Here is a 17756-nt window from a genome sequence, read left to right as displayed (position 1 = left end):
ACCATGTTGGCCAGGTTGGTCTCCAACTCCTGACGTCAGGTGATCCTCCCGCCTCAGCCTCCCAAAGTGCTGGGATTACAGGCAAGAGCCACCATGCCTGGCTTTTGCTCTTCCCTTTTAATCCTAACTAGAATGGGTATGTGATGCCTGGAAATGCAACAGCCTTCTTGAGACCATGAGGATGAAAACTTAATGCAAAGGAAGGTAGAGCGGGAAAACTGAAGGAGCACCAGTGCTTGGCTTATTACCTCTGGACTTAAATGAGAAAAGATAAATTGCTATTTGATTGAAATTCCATAGCTGGAGTACAGTTACATGCAATCTAACTCAGTTCCAACAAAAAGGGCCAAAGTGGCCTTCACTGTTGACCAAGACAACTGTTTCTTCAGCCAGTCAAAGGCAAAACTGATGATGTAACAATGGCTAGTGGGTTGGGTGTTATTGCCCTTCAGCTCCCACTGAATCTAGGGTGTAATGGTGGTAAAACTAAGTAGACCAAGAGAAAGGCATTCTTCCAATCAAAATGCTTGTATTAGAATACTAATAAATGCAGATTAAAAAAAAAACCACACAGAAAAAGAGGAAAACACTCAGAAATGTGATTACAGATTAGGCATATTAGAGGAAAAAGAGTTCTTCAGGGTATACAAAATGTAAACATTTGCCCTGGGATTTCCCACAGATGGCACAGTCCACACGGACTCTTTTGGAACAAAAATATGTCTATTAAGTCTCCAGGATAGCCTCTATAAAGTCTGCAAACTTGCCACATTAAAAGTTAAAGTTCCTAAAACTTTCTATGCAAAACACAAAATGGCTCCCAATCCAGGCAACCAGCACACGTGGAAGCAGAATACCAAAGCAAATCCATCTTCCAACCATCAGCTTCGACTCCCTCCAGCTACTGTATTTACATTTACCTTGACAGAGAGAGATTACAGAGATATACACAGTATATAAAACTCCTACTTGAGGCTGGGGTGGGAGATGAAATCTTTCTTGCTTATCAAATGCTCTGGGGAGAGGCATCAAATCAGTCCTTTAAACTTAGGGAGAGAGGACTAAGAAGACGCCCTCTTTTGTTCAGAAAATGGAGACTCATAAACTTCCATGGGTGGGCAGGTACAAACCAGGTGCTGATCTCCATATATGTCATCAATCCGGGCAATCGTTGGCCAGAATTTGTTCTCTGGTTTCACGAAGGGCTGCAAAGGACAAAAGATGGAAATGCTGTGAGATGTTCTGAGAGGTTTCTCTTAGGGAAAAGGAGGTGGCAATGCTATTCCCACAACCTAAGACACCATCAGCCCAACAAATATTCTGAGAACCTAAAATCCAACCCTACATTACCATTTAAAAAAAAGAAGGCATTTCCCAGGAGATGTGTCCCTGATCACCACCCCTGTTAAGCATCCCTATGTGCTGTTGATCTCTGGACCAGTTTATAGCAAAGTGAAAGACTTCAACTGCTTAAAGAAGACTTTGGAAACTATGTTTTTCTGTGCCCATTATATCCTTAAGTTTGGATATTTAGCTGACCTTCTCTTTTAACATAGGTCTAATTTATTTGCCATGTCATTTTCCATACAATTCAGTTGATTTAAAAGTTAATTTCTCGGCCGGGCACGGTGGCTCATGCCTTTAATCCCAGCACTTTGGGAGGCCAAGGCAGGCGGATCCTCTGAGGTCAGGAGTTCGAGACCAGACTGACCGACATGGAGGAACCCGCTAAAAATGCAAAATTAGCCGGGCATGGTGGCACATGCCTGTAATCCCAGTTACTTGGGAGGCTAAGGTAGGAGAATCGCTTTAATCTGGGAGGCAGAGGTTGTGGTGAGCAGAAATTGTGCCATTGCACTCCAGCCTGGGCAACAAGAGTGAAACTCTATCTCAAAAAAAAAAAAAAAAAAGTTAATTTCTCATACTGTGCATTAAAATAAAAGTTTGAACGATTTAAAAAAAAGCATCAGCTGGGCGCGATGGCTCACGCCTGTAATCCCAGCACTTTGGGAGGCCTGGGTGGGCGGATCACGAGGTCAGGAGATCAAGACCTTCCTGGCTAACACCGTGAAACCCCGTCTCTACTAAAAATACAAAAAAATTAGCCAGGCATGGTGGCAGGCGCCTGTAGTCCCAGCGGGAGGCTGAGGTAGGAGAATGGCGTGAACCCGGGATCATGCCACTGCACTGCAGCCTGGGCGACAGAGTGAGACTCCGTCTCAAAAAAAAGCATCATTTGTTTGCCCTCCTCTCCAATGAATACAGGATTTACATTCTCATTATGTTTTTATACTATTACTGCACAAATCCATAAACAGCACATAGCATAATTTGGCACATTTTGAGCCTTCTCCCTACCTCACTCAAACAGACTACACAGAACCTTCTCCTCCATACAAGAATCAGGAAGGAAAGGAAGATTGTATTGGGCACCATCTCCCTGTCCCACGGTGGAGGGAAACACATTGGTCCACTGGGCAGGACTCGTATTCAGCTTTCCCCCACTGTGTTCCCTATGGGTTCCCAGATCTGTGGTTGATACTGTGTGACCTCGCCTCTGAAAGCCAATTTCTTTGCTCCTCATTCCTTTTCAAGACCCTTATTTCACAAGGTGCCCCACATATGGTTTCTATAATGATGAGGCTAAGAGCATACACCCCCCAGGATAGGAGCTGACCCGTGCCTTCCCAGCTGGCACATTCAGATTCAGAGAACTTACGAGTGGGAATGCTGCCACCTCTCTGGAATAAGGCCGGTCCCAGTGGGAAGATGTAACGCAGGTCAGGGAATGTGGAGACATCTGAGACAGAGACACGGACAGAGGAGGGGTCAGAGCAATACACTCTCTTCTCCTCCCACCCTGCACCTCAACCGTCAAGCTTCTGACAGGAGCCCAGGCAGAGAAAGCTGTTGTTTTCTTTCAATTTAGCGGGGTAGAATGTGATTTGTAATTGTGAAATATTTTAAATACCAGAACGTTACAGTAATAATCATCACATCTACCACCCAGCAAAGTCCCCATTCTGTCATATTTGCTTCACCTTTTAGAAAAAATTACCTACACATTTGGAGCTGCCTGTATATCCCTGTCCCAGTGCTAACCACTCTTCTGAATTTGGTGTTTACCATTCTCATCATGCTTTTATACTATTACTGCATATGTTAATAAACAGCATATAGCATAATTTGGCTCATTTTAAAATCTGATATCATCCTATGAGTAGTATTATCCACTTGTATTATAATTCACTATTATGCTCTTTGAAATGTTTATTGCCATTTAAAAAAATAGCCTAAATCCTGAAAGAAGCAGGAGTCTTCAGAGAGAAAAGAGAAATAAATGGTGGTAAGCATAATCATCTTGTATGCCTCCATGACTCTGTGAACTCACCTCTAGAGAGGTGCCTGCCTTCTGCAAGTCACTGGTCCCTGCCATCTCCTACAGGTAGGCAGTTTGGGAACCTGCTCCAGCTGCTGCAGGCATAACAGACTTGTTCTCTGGCTTATAGCCATGAAGACACAACCACAGCCTTCATGGTATTCTCCCACTCCTGATCTTCCAGCTTAATATCTGGACTAACAAGAAACTTAGGACTCTGACCAGATGTAAAATTAACATGTTTTGGAAGCGGCGGAGTAATGCCCAACCAACTTTTCCCCAACGTGGGGCATAAATATTGTAACATCCAGTCCAAATGTCAATCCAGTTTTCTCAGAGATAGCTGCTCTAATATAAGAATGTGTGCTTGTACAGAGTTTGTGATGTAAATATGTAAATTTTACTTATGCCATAATCTCACTACAGTACATCAAACAGAGATGCAGAATGTTACAAATTCTCCAACTAGACAGTTGTGGACAGCTTCCACAACCACATCATCCTTGAGTAACTGCTATGCTGTTCAAGACGATGCACACTTCAAAGTAACAACCGCATCTTCTCAGAAGAATTACCTTATTCTAGGGAAGAGTATCATCCTCAGTTGAGAGTTCGGGAGTTGCTGGTACACTGTCCAGACATCATTTTCTAGTTTAAGGAACATTTCAAGAAAAGTTCCAGGGCCTACGCACCTTCAGCGGATTGACCCTGGGGTCGATGCGGCCCTCCTCAATGTCAGCAATTTCCTGCCGAATGCTGATCATGGCATCACAGAATCTGTCCAGCTCTGCCTTGTCCTCCGACTCAGTGGGCTCAACCATGAGGGTCCCTGCCACAGGCCAGGACATGGTAGGGGCGTGAAATCCTGCAAACGGAGACAGGAGAACTTGCCTCACTCAAAGTCAGTGGCCTACCTAGTTTGGAAGAAAAGTTCCTATCCCTTCCTATATTTTATCCTAAGAAAATCATCAGATACATTTGCAAATGTATGTATTTGGGGACTCAGTGCTGTTTATAGAAGAAAAATTTAGGAAACAACCTAATATCCAACAACTGGGGATCAGATAAGCAAATTTTACAGAGCACCCATACAGTAAATAGACAACCATTCAAAATTATGTAAATGTGTTAAACTGGCTAAACATTCAAAAATATTAAGTGAAAAAAGCAAGCCACATAATGATATCCCATTTCTATATATAAATAAAAGGACAAAGTACTTATACAAAGTATGTATATTTTATGAGGGAAGATGCCTTGAAGAAAACATAAAATGTTAACTGTAAATATGGCCAGAAAATGAGACTGGGATTTTTATTTCACTTTGATTATATTTTAGAATCTTTCAGTAATTATCATGTATTATGTGCAATTAAGAGAAATAAAAATATTATAGCTTATCAAAAGTTAAATAATGAGATAACAAGTGTTAAGGACCCTGGAGCAAATCTTATTGTCCCCATTTTGTATGATAAGGAAACTGAAGTTTGGCCAGTATGTGGAAAGCCTTTGCCTTTACATTGAACACAGGCTCGGTGTGTTTCTGTTTCCAAAAGTTTTCACACGTAAGTTGATGCAACAAGATACATAGTCAAGAGAGAGATTTCCAGGACAAAAATCAAAAACAATGTTTTCCATTTCTTGTATTTTTTCTATAAAGCTTTTTTTTCGGGGGGAGGGGACAGGGTCTTGCTCTGTCGCTCAGGCTACAGTGCACTGGCACACTCACGGCTCACTGCAGCCTCAACCTCCTGGGCTCAAGTGATCCTCCTACCTAAGCCTTCCAAGTAGCTGAGACTACAGGTGCATGCCACCATGCCCGGCTAATTTTGTTGTTGTTGCATAGACAGGGTTTCACCATGTTGTCCAGGCCGGTCTCCAGCTACCGAGCTCAAGCAGTCTGCCTGTCTCTGCCTCCCAATATGCAGAGATAACAGGCATGAGCCACCACACCGGGCCTATGAAACTTCTAAAAGCTGAAGAACAACTCCCAGGTTGATACACCTCTGAACTAATCTTGCCCCAACGTGCAGTGGTTGTCAAATTCTGGTGAGCATCATTATTACATGGAGTACTTTAAAGTCACATCTGCATGATTTAAAACATTCTCTACCAACATTTTATTGAAAAATGTTCAGGCCAGGTGCTGTGGCTCACACACCTATAATCCCAGCACTTTGGGAGGCCAAGGCCAGTGGACTGCTTAAGCCCAGGAGTTTGAGACCTGCCTAGGTAACATGGCAAAACCCCGTCTCTACAAAAAAATACAAAAATTAGCTGGGTGTGGTGGTATGTGCCTGTAGTCTCAGCTACTTAGAAAGCTGAGGTGGGAGGATCACTTGAATCCAGCAGGTGAGCCTGCAGTGAGTCAAGATCACAACACTGCACTCCAGCCTGGGCGACAGAGTAAGACCTTGTCTCTATTTAAAAAAAACAAACCACTAACATCCAGATGAGTTTAAAGGACTGTAGGTGAGCACCCATATACCCACCACCTAGATTCCACAATGCTGTTGTTTGCTTTATCATATATCTACTCATCCAGCCATCTGTCTTACTTTCTGATGCATTTCAAAGTACACTGCAGTCATTAGTACACTTCACTCTTAAACCCTTCAGCATATACATCATGACTAGAATTCAATATCTGTTCACCTATTTTTGTGATAAAACTTACAGTGAAATGCACAGATCCTAACTGTACCATTTAATGAGTTTTGGTAAATGCATACACCTTTGTCACTCAAACCAGACAGGGATTTTTTTTTTTTTTTTAAGAGAACAAGCTGATTACCTATCACGTCTGCCCTTAATTCCATGTGTGAGCAAATTCATTCCAACATATCCTGCTGTAGTGGTCCCCATATTTTGAACCACCTGAGAAGTTCTTGCAAAAAAAATTCCTGCATCTGGACCCTGATTCAGGAAGTCCAAGGTAGGGCCCAAAAATCTATGAGTCATAAAACATGCCACGTGATTCTGATAATTGGTCTGATAATTAGCCTGGAACTGCTGTGTAAGGCAGTATGTCCCAAAATTGCCTGAAAAGACTCATACAGAAGCTGCATGTTAAATATACAGATTATTAGCTCTCTTCCTTAAAAATTCACATTCAGCAGTTATGCTTAAGACCTGAAAACTGTGTTGTCAAGTTCATTGTTTTTTGACTTAGCTATTCATTTGGTCTCTCATTTGTTAACACTATGTGTTGAGTGCCTACTATGTGCCAGGCACCTGGACAATATGGGGCTTTTGGACAAGTGTGGAAACGGTTCTATCAATCATCAAAATAACATTGAGGTCAGGAGACAACATGATTCAGAAACACTGGGTGGTAACTTCAGTTACCACCTCTCTGTGAGCCCCTCCTCTCTCTCCTTGCAAATGCTGTTGCAGTTAGATGTGTGAAGTAGGCAAGGCATCCACAAAGTGAGTGTGTTATCCTGAGTCGGCCACTACCCAATCGCTAGCCGGGAGGCTGTCAGGGGAAAGGAGTTCTACTGTTACAAGAGTTGCCAAGCAGAGATCTTGAGGATGGGATTGGTAATTTCATTAATGAAGCCTTTCTCTGGCTTTCCTGTCTATTATCAGCGTAACTGCATAATAAGATCATTCATTCGAGAGAGGAGTGAGTCACACGTGTGGGATTCCCATTATGATGCAGTAGTGAAACTACTAAAGATTTTTTTCTTTTTTTCCCAAAACAAGTCATTAAAACTCAGATAGGACTCCATATCCATTGAATGGCAACGTTCTCCCCAACTTAGCCTTTCTGAGAAATGAAAGATCCTTGACATTATTATTATTTTCATATTATTATAATAGTAATATTGGCTGGGTGTGCTGGCTCACAGCTGTAATCCCAGCACTTTCAGAGGCCAAGGTGGGTGGATTGCCTGAGCTCAGGAATCTGAGACCAGCCTGGCCAACATAGTGAAACCCTATCTCTACTGAAAATATTAAAAAAATAGCTGGGTATGGTGGTGTGCACCTGTAGTCCCAGCTACTTGGGAGGCTGAGGCATGAGAATCACTTGAACCCGGGAGATGGAGGTTACAGTGTGCCAAGATCACACCACTGCACTCCAGCCTGGGCGACAAAGTGAGACTCTGTCTCCCCAACCCCCAAAAAAGTAATATGATCTTAATATTATAATATTAATAACGTTGTTCACTAGGAAAATGTAGTGAGCTGAGGTGAATGAACACCCACTAATGCACAGGTAAAGTGTCCATGTCTTTCAAAATGCTTCAAAGAAAGTTGCATTTTCTTTGTGAAAACTACTACACTTATTTCTTCATCTCTAGAAGCAGCTGAAACAGCTACATCATGATGGAGGTGGCTATAAAACTCCAATGCCATTTGTCTCTACCACTTCGATGGGTTACTTGCTCTGTCTCCTTCACCACTACACTCACTGCAACTCAAAGGGGTTTTAATTTTAATCATAAACACTTTTCTTGGCTGTTAATGGATTCAAGATGCATATTTTAGTATCTTCTGAAGGGCAAGACCAGTGCAGTCATAAGGAAACTTTTTTCTCTATTATTTTGGAGGTTGCCAAGAACCCTGAGCTCCCCATTTATCCCCCAGATCAGTTTACTGTGGTGCCTGCACTTTCCATTTGTGCTTTAGGAAGTGGTCCACAGCCAGCATGGGCGGCAGCATGAATGTCAAAAGCCACTTACCATAATCCTGGAGTCTCTTGGCCACATCCACAGCCTCAATATTTGCAGACTTTTTGAAGGGTCTCGTGTCCAAAATAAATTCATGACCCACAAAACCTGTTCAGGAAAGTTGTTTCAGCCCAAGATTAGCATCAGCTTATTGTTCTACCCAAACAAATGAATAAGTAATTTAATGAATAAGTGCATCAGCTTTTTATGTGTATCAGTGAGGACCAATCAACCATGGGCACTGGGTAAGTTTATTATTGGCAATAAAGGTTTCATTTAGTCTTACTACAAATAAAAATGTTTAGCACACTGGGCCGATGTGTCTTATCTTCAGCTCACTACACACCTGTGAAGCTGATTATGGCTAATGGCAGGTGGGAGGCATTACTGGAACATATGACCGGAGGTGTCTGGGGATGAGATTATTTCTATCCTGCGGACATAAAATCTACTTGCAACAGTTAAACGCATCGTATAGTCCTGATCCTTTTATACAAAATATTTCTAGAGCCATTGACACTTTTCAGCAACTTTACCCTCAACATCAAATAATTACTTTTGCGTATATATAGATATGGATATATTAAACATATATCCATAAGACACATATAGAATTTTATGTTTCTTTGAAGGACCTTTTGATGTTTTGGTTTCAGGCTGCAAACAAAGAATTAGAAATACGCGACATCAAACAATGTACCATAAGTAACAAGGAGTTAATGAGGCCAAAGTCTGTGTGACCCAGTTCACTTTGTTCTACCAATGACACATCCCTTATTTGAAATTACATCCCTTATTTGAGCCTCATGTTGGCACCCAAAAGTTCTGGATTTTCAGGCCAGGCACAGTGACTCATGCTGGTAATCCCAGCACTTTGGGAGGCTGAGATGGGCAGATCGTTTTAGATCAGGAGTTCCAGACCAGCCAGGGCAACATGGCAAAACCCTATCCCTACTAAAAATAGAATCACCTGAGCCTGGGAAATCGCGGCTGCAGTAAGCCACGATCACACGACTGCACTCCAGCCTGGGTAATAGGAGCAAGACCCTGTCTCAAAAAGATAAATACAAATTTTTAGAAAAAGTTTTAGATTTTCAGATTAGGGATATTCGACCTGTAGTTCATAAACAGGCTTCTTCTCTAGGTCCAGGCTGCCAGTAGCTCCCCAGAATGAGCTACTGACCACACAACCATCATCAGGAATAAACCATTAAGTCAGCGTTCTAATAAATAGACCAATATATTCCTCCGGGGCTTCGCAAATTCCACAGTCCACCAACTGATGAATTTCCTTCCCTGAAAGTATCTACTCATGAGATAATGATGTACTCTTTTCTTCTTAACCCACTTTCCTCACTCTCAGCAAAAATGAATCCACTCACAGAGACTCAGACCAAGCATAACTTCTCAAGCCTGAGAAGAATAGCTCCAGTAATTAATAGCCCCTGAAGACAGTCTATGAAATGCTCTGCTTCTTATAGAATGAATAAATATCAAAGAGGTGGGGCTGGGCTCATTGACTCACACCTGTAATCCCAGCACTTTGGGAAGCTGAGGCAGGCAAATCACTTGAGGTCAGGAGTTCAAAACCAGCCTGGCCGACATGGTGAAACCCTGTCTCTATGAAAAAAAAAAATTACAAAAATTAGCCAGGTGTAGGGGCGGGTGCCTGTAGTTCCAGCTACTCGGGAGACTGAGTGAGAGAACTGCTTGAACCTGGGAGGTGGTGGTTGTAGTGAGCCGAGATGGCACCACTGCACTCCAGCCTGGGAGACAAAGCGAGACTTCATCTCAAAAAAAAAAAAAAGAAAAAAGAAGTGGTTTTGTTTGAAAATACAACTATAAAGAGCGTAAGACTCTGAATATACTGAAACTGCATATTTTTAAACCACGCTTGAAGAAAAAAGTAAAAAAACTTTAAAAACATTGAGATAGGGGCCAGGCACGGTGGTTCAAGCCTGTAATCCCAGCACTTTGTGAGGCCGAGGCGGGCGGATCATGAGGTCAAGAAATCAAGACCATCCTGGCCAACGTGGTAAAACCCCATCTCTACTAAAAATACAAAAATTAGCTGGGCATGGTGGCACATGCCTGTAGTCCCAGCTACTGGGGAGGCTTAGACAGGAGAATTGCTTGAACGCAGGAGTCGGAGGTTGCAGTGGGCCAAGATCATGCCACTGCACTCCAGCCTGGTGACAGGGCGAGACTCTGCCTCAAGGAAAAAAGAAATTGAGACACGGTTGAGCGCTCTGTCACTCAGGCTGGACTGTACTATCGCCATCACAGCTTACTGCAGCCTTGAACTCCTGGGCCCAAGCAATCCTCCCAGTTCAGCCTCCTGAGAGTAGCTGGGACTACAGGTGTGCACCACATGCCCAGCTAATTTTTATATTTTTTGTAGAGATGGAGTCTCACTATAGCTAGGCTGGTCTCAAACTCCTGGGCTCAAGTGATCCCCCCACCTCAGCCTCCCAAAGTGCTGGGATTACAGGCTGTGAGCTACTGCGCCCAGCCAAAACATGCTTTCTAACAATGGAGAATAAATTGTAAGGAGTGTGATTCAAAAGCAGAAAATTCAGCCAGGCACGGTAGCTCACACTTGTAATCCCAGCATTTCAGGAGACTGAGGCAGGAAGATCGCTTGAGCTCAGGAGTTTAAGACCAGCCTGGGCAGCATAGTGAGAGCTTGTTTCCACAAAAAAAAAAAAAAACACAAAAAATTAGCTAGGTGCAGTTGTGCCTGCCTGTAGTATCAGCTATGTGTAAGGCTGAGGTGGGAGAATTATTTGAGCCCAGGAGGTCAAGGCTGCAGTGAGCCGAGTTCACATCACTGCATTCCAGCCTGGGTGATGGAGTGAGACCTTTTCTCAAAAAAAAAAAAAAAAAAAAAAAAAGTAGAAAATCCTATTCATGGGTAGGTAAACATAGGGAAAAAAATGCTGAAACAGTAAGTGGAAAGTTCAAGGGGAAAATCATTAGACTAAGTTTTTATCAGCTATTAATACCAGGACTCTTAAATGCTCAGCTGAGGATTGCTTGAGCTTGGGAGTTGGAGACCAGCCTGGGCAACAAAGCAAGACCCTATCCTACAAAATATTTAAAAATTAGCCAGGTGTGTGGCAGACATCTGTAGTTCCGGCGACTCGGGAGGCTGAGGTGGGAGAATCGCTTGATCCCAGGAGATTGAGGCTGCAGTGAGCTATGCTAATGTGACTGTACTCCAGCCTGGGTAATAGAGCAAGACCGTCTCTTAAACAAAACAAAATGCCCTGATTGTGGCAATGATTGCAGGACGAAGGCTAATGGAAGCTCGCTGCTCAGAATGACACCAGACAGCAGGGAGGGGAGGAGGGGAGGGACGCAGTGGGGGAGGAGGCACTCTTGCTGGCAGGACAAGAGGAGAGTCTTCCAAGCAGAGGTTCAGTAATAGCTGAAAAGCACCATCAAGCCAAGCCCATCACAGCACTGCTAATACCACAGTGCCATCTGAAGAGGCCCCCACCATAGCCAAGAGGTTTAGGAAGAGCTCCATTTTCTAAATGAGGTTCAGATGTTATTTTCTAAATGCATACGCTATTGCGTTCAAATAGAAACTGCTGTGGAATTCCAGCATCTCTCTGCATCTCTATGTGAGCCCTGAAAGGGATGAAATTTCAACTTGGTGGCTGTCACAAACCAGATCCTAAGATGTTCTTTGCAGCTTTTAGGACACACAAACCTGCTATAGGGCAATGTTGGGGCGATATCAAGTGGAAACTGAATAAACCACTCAGCACCAAGTTTTAGTGTTCACAGAGTAGGTGTTTCTCCTGGATCTAACAGTGACTACAGCTGAGAAGGTACCACGTGAAAGGGGCAAGGAGGACAGGAGGGGTGGGATGAAGGAAAAGCAAGGTAAACGTTGAGTGGCTAAGTGGGAACCACCACCCCCATATGTTGATTGTCTTCTGAGGGTAAGAACAATATGGGAGTGTGCTGTGGAAAAATAGGGCTTCTCAAAACCCTCCTTGAGAGAAAGGACCAGACGTTACTTATCCCCCATCCTCAAGGTGGCTGCCAAGGAATAAAGGAACTCACTAGGTAACTACTCTGGAAAGCTCTGCTGGGCAATCAATGCTTGGCCGAGCCTTTTAGCTGAAATCCACAGAACATGACTAACAGAATCAAACCTCCTGGCTGTTTCCCTGTAGTTCAAGCTAGAATGCGGTTTTCCTGAGAATGAGGTCAGGTAAGTGGGACTGAGCAGGGTCACTCGTGAGCCAAGGACATGAGGGCCCAGCCCCTGAGGCCCCTGCCCACCCATACAGCAAGGGCCACCTAGAAACCTCCACAAGGACAGGTATTTGCAGGCAAAGTTGGTGTTTGTCTGATGGAAAAAAAAAAAAAAAAGGCAGATGACCTGAGGTCAAGAGTTCGAGATAAGCCTGGCCAACATGGCGAAACCTCATCTCTGCTGAAAATACAAAAATTAGCCGGGTGCAGTGGTGGGCACTGTAATCATAGTGGGAGGCTGAGACAGAATTGCTTGAGCCCGGGAGGCGGGGGTTGCAGTGAGCCGAGATTGCACCACTGGACTCTAGCCTGGGTGACAGAGCAAGGCTGTGTCTCAAAAAAAAAAAAAAAAAAAGGATAGGCATATAAGAAATTAAAACATAAAGAAAACATTGGGATACTAACAAAGTCATCTCCTCCTACTAATGGGGACTCCATTCAGATCAAACCTTTGCCTCTCACAAAAATAGACAGCTGTGGATTTTTGCAATTCTTCCTTTAAAATGTTATCATCTTGCTGGGGCAGTGGCCCATGCCTGTAATCCCAGCACTTTGGGAGGCCAAGGGGGGCGGGCCACCTGAGGTCGGTAGTTTGAGACCAGCCTGACCAACAAGGAGAAACACTGTCTCTACTAAAAATACAAAGTTAGCCAGGCATGGTGGTGCATGCCTGTAATCCCAGCTACTCAGGAGGCTGAGGTGGGAGAATTGCTTGAACCCGAGAGGCAGAGGTTGAGGTGAGCTGAGATTGCGCCATTGCAATCCAGTCTGGGCAACAAGAGCAAAACTCTGTCTCAAAAAAAAGAAAAAAAAAAAAAAAAGTATCATCTTACCTGAGGTAATTCCTTTCTTTCCTCATTCTAGCAGAATCTAGTCACGCGTTACTTAACGAAGGGAATACGTCCTGAGAAGTGCATTGTGAGATGACTCTGTCATTGTGCAAACAGCATGGTGTACTTACATAAAGTAGTTGGTAAAGTCTACTATATATATACCTAGGCTACATGGTACAGCCTCTTGCTCCTACTGTACTGAATACCGTAGGCAATTGTAACACAATGGTCTGAATCTGTGTATCTAAACATATCTCAACATAGAAAAGACAGAGCAAAAATACGACATAAAACATAAAAAATGGTACATCTGCGTAGGGCACTTACCATGAATGGAGCTTGCAGGACTGGAAGTTGCTCTGGATGAGTCAGTGAGTGAGTGGTGAGTGAACGGGAAGGTCTAGGACATCCCTGTATACTGCCATAGACTTTGTGAACACTGTACACTTAGGCTATATTAATTTATTTTAAAAAACTTTTTTCTTCAAAAACAAATTAACCTTAGCTTACTGTAACTGTTTTTTTTTTTTTTTTTAGACAGAGTCTCAATCTGTTGCCCAGGCTGGAGAGCAGTGGCGCAATCTCGGCTCACTGCAGCCTCCAATTCCTGGGTTCAAGTGATTATCATGCCTCAGCCTCCCGAGTAGCTGGGATTACAGGTGCCTGCCACCATGCCTGGCTAATTTTTGTATTTCTAGTAGAGACAGGGTTTCACCATGTTGGCCCGGCTGGTCTCGAACTCCCGAGCTCAAGTGATCTGCCCGCCTTGGCCTCCCAAAGTGCTGGGATTATAGGCGTGAGCCACCGCGCCTGGCCTACTGTAACTTTTTACTTTATAAACTAAATTTTTTAAAACTTTCTGACTCTTTTGTAATAACACTTTAAACACAAATACATTGTACAGCTGTACAAAAATATTTTCTTTCTTGATATCCTTATTCTATATGCTTTCTTCTATATTTTCTTTTTACTTTTTAAACTTTTTTGTTAAAAACTAAGACACAAACACACACCTTTGTCTAGGCCTACAGATTCAGGATGCTCCATATCACTCCACCTCCACATCTTTTTTTTTTTTTTGAGACACGGTCTCACTCTGTCACCTAGGCTGGAGTGCAGTGGCACCATTACAACTCACTGCAGCCTCAACTTCCCAGGCTTAAGCAATCCTCCTGCCTCAACCCTCCAAGTAGCTGGGACTACAGGTGTGCACCACCATGGCGGTTAATTTTTTTTTTTTTGGAAGAGACAGGTCTCATGATATTTCCCGGGCTGGTCTCAGACTCCTGGGCTCAAGCAACCCTCCCACCTTGGCCTCCCAAATGGCTCGGATTGCAGGCATGAGCCACAGCACCCAGCCCCACCTCCGACATCCTGTCCTCTGGAAGGTGTTCAGGGACAGTAACACACACGGAGCTGCTATCTCCTGTGATGACAATGCCTTCTTCTGGAATACCTCCTGAAGGACCGCCCTGAAGCCGTTTTACAGTTAACATTTTTTTTTTTACAGTAGAAGAAATACACTCTAAAATAATGATGGGAGCCAGACGCAGTGGCTCACGCTTGTAATCCCAGCATTTTGGGAGGCCAAGGTGGGAGGATCACCTGAGGTCAGCAGTCTGAGACCAGCCCGGGCAACACGGTGAAACCCTGTCTCTACCAAAAATACAAAAATCAGCCGAGCGTGATGATGAACCCCTGTAGTCCCAACTACTGGGGAAGCTGAAGCAGGAGAATCGCTTGAACCTGGGAGGCGGAGGTTGCAGTGAGCCAAGATCGCACCACTGCACTCCCGCCTGGGTGGCCAAGCAAGACTCTGTCTCAAAAATAACAATAATAATAATAATAATAAAAAGCATTATGTAGTAAATACATAAGTCAGCAGCATAGTCTTTATCACTATTAAGTATTAGGTACTATATATAAATGTAAGTGTCATACTTTTAGACAACCCGCCTCAGCCTTCCAAAGTGCTTGGATTACAGGCGTGAACCAATGCACCTGGCTGCTACTAAATAAAATTAAACGTGAGGAAATTTAAAATATGAACAAATAATCAATTAGGGAAAAAACCAATAGGATGCAGTTATATATCTTTTTAAAATATGGAAACAACATGATTTTAAGCTGTGAAATCAGAGAGTTGGCTATGAAGGAGAGTGAAGTAGACAGAACAGATGGGGGAACACAGTTACCCTGGATGGACAAGGCTGGCACTAAGAACTAGGGAAACATTGAGCGCACTGGCTACATATACTAAAACAATAAGGTCATTTTCACCTATCAAATTGGCAATGATATATTGTTTTCTTGTTCTCTGTCTAGTTCTCAGTCCTCACTAGGCCCCCGTGTGATGGCCACTCTCATATGTTATCACTGTGAGATAAATTGGCACAAAGTCTCTGGGAAAAAAATTGAAGCCATACGTGTCAAAAGCTTCAGTGCATTTATATCCTCTGAGATAATAATTTTTTTCTATGACTCTCTCCTAAGGAAATTATCAGGCAAAATTCTTTAAAATTTCAAGCAAAGGATACTCATTGCCACATTGTAATAAATGCAAACGAAGGGAAGAAAAACTATACAGTTGGTTAAATCATGGCACATCTATACAATGGAATTGACAGCACCACTTTCAAAGAATATTTAGTGACGGGAAAATGCTCATAATATACAGTTAAAAAACAGGCTAAAAACTGTATTTGTAGGCCGGGTGCAGTGGCTCACACCCATAACCCCAGCACTTTGGGAGGCCGAGGTGGGAGGATCACTAGAGCAGAGGAGTTCAAGACCAACCTGGGCAACAGAGCAAGACCCCGTCTCTACAAATATATACGTGTATATATATATATATATATATATATACACACACACACACACACACACACACACACACACACACACATACATATATAAATTAGCCAGGTGTGGGGGGTGTGTGCCTGTGATCCCAGCTACTTGGGAGGATGAGTTAGGAGGATTACTTCAGCCCAGGAGCTGGAGATTGCAATGAGCTGCCATGGCACCACTGCACTTCAGCCTGGACAGCAAACTAATAAAACTATCTGTAGTATGATCAATTGTACAAAGAGAAGAAATACAGAAAATATTAGTAATGGCTATAACTGATTGATGGAACCATGGACCATTTACATTTTCTTTGTCATGCTTTATTATTTTCCAAAATGTCCATGCTGAGCATATATACATTATTTATGTAATCTGACAAAATAAATATTGAAGCTATTCCTTAAAGCCAATACACAAGCAGGATACATTTCACAGAGCAGGAGCTAAGCTAGATTTGAATTAATTAGTAGCTCTTGTCGCTTCTTTAGTACCCACTTCACAGAAGCATTTTATTGTGTTGCTTAGAGACATGTTGCCCACAACCATGTTTTCTGCTCTCTGGGGAGCATTTTAACCAGCACTTCTGGTTATTTGGTCCTATTCTTTTTCAAACTGTGGAACCACCCCTTTGGATACTGATTTATAAGGTAAGACCAGCCGTTAAATTAAAGATCACAGCTATAGAGGTACATTCCACCTGGACCAGAGAAACCAAGGTCCCATAAGCGCTTTGTTACTGTTGCCCAGGTGCAGGCGGGTGGGCTGGTTCCTGACATCTGTCTCTCTGATCCAAGCTCCAGGTCCCAGTCTCTGTCCTGCTCTCACTCTGGGCCCACAGCAAGGACTTGTACCTGGTTCTCAGTTCCAGCCTTTCCCTTCCAGGGTGACTGTTCCCCCATCTGTTTTTCTCTCAAAGGTATCTTCACTCTCCCTTCTCACAGCTTAAAATGATGTTTTCATAGTTAAAAAGAAAATATAACTACATCCTACTGAAGCAGCCCCCTCCTCCTTCACTACCTGCAAACATGGAATCCTTCTCCCCTCTCCCTCCCGACCTCCACCCACATCTCAGCCCATTTCCAGCATCTGCCTCATCCAGCGTCTGCCTCACCATTGTGCCCAAACTACTTTCAAAGGCTACCAAAGGCTTGCTAATTGTTACAGACGAAGGTTCCTTTTAAGACTCATAATTTAAAATCAGATGTCAATCATACCTCAGTAAAAGTAGAAAAAATCTAAATAAACTTAAGTAAGATTAAATCAGCCACCCGCTCTTTACAGTGTCTCTCCTTATTATGCGTCATCACGTGCATTTGTCTGTTGACTGCCAGAGAAACAAAGCAGGCGCAGCCTCCACCCTCTCCTGGACCCTGGAGTCAGAGGGACAGAGCCAGACAATACCAAGTGGGAGAGCAGCTGCTCCGGGGTGGGGTCAGGGGTGGGCAAGAGGAGGGAGTGGAGGCTGCAGGGAGGAGGTGGAGCCACACGACAGCGGGAGGGCCAGGCAGAGGTGTTGAGGGAGAGGCACTGTGGCAAGCGCTGCCAGGGTTCTAAAGCTGCCTCAGGTGTGGAATGCCCCTCACCAGGCACCCGACTTCTGCCTCCCTCTTAATGTAGCCATCTACTTGAGGCGTTTTGTTCTGGCTTCTCACCTTCAATACTCTTTCCTGGGGCCTCACCACTTCCAAGACTCAGCTATTAGGTCCTGAGCCCACAGCCCAATGTGTAAAAGGATGCCTGGTTTTT

The 17756-nt window shown here is 43.6% G+C and overlaps 1 protein-coding gene across 1 annotated transcript in view; it reads right to left on the bottom strand.

The window, feature by feature from the left end:
* Positions 1-531: 531 nt before the first annotated feature.
* The window catches only part of GLDC (glycine decarboxylase), a 112244-nt gene continuing 95019 nt past the window's right edge, over positions 532-17756 (bottom strand). The window contains exons 26-29 of the mRNA XM_032138741.2: positions 8068-8163; positions 4072-4244; positions 2720-2800; positions 532-1205 (exon numbers count right to left, since the gene is read on the bottom strand). Coding sequence (XP_031994632.2) covers positions 1062-1205; positions 2720-2800; positions 4072-4244; positions 8068-8163 — 494 coding nt within the window. The 3' untranslated portion in view covers positions 532-1061. The remainder of the gene's footprint in view (positions 1206-2719; positions 2801-4071; positions 4245-8067; positions 8164-17756) is intronic.

This window comes from Hylobates moloch, unplaced genomic scaffold, assembly GCF_009828535.3.
Source record: "Hylobates moloch isolate HMO894 unplaced genomic scaffold, HMol_V3 SCAFFOLD_19, whole genome shotgun sequence".
Taxonomy (NCBI): domain Eukaryota; kingdom Metazoa; phylum Chordata; class Mammalia; order Primates; family Hylobatidae; genus Hylobates; species Hylobates moloch.
Note: the sequence above shows the minus strand (reverse complement) of the source record. Positions and strands in the feature narration are given on the sequence as shown.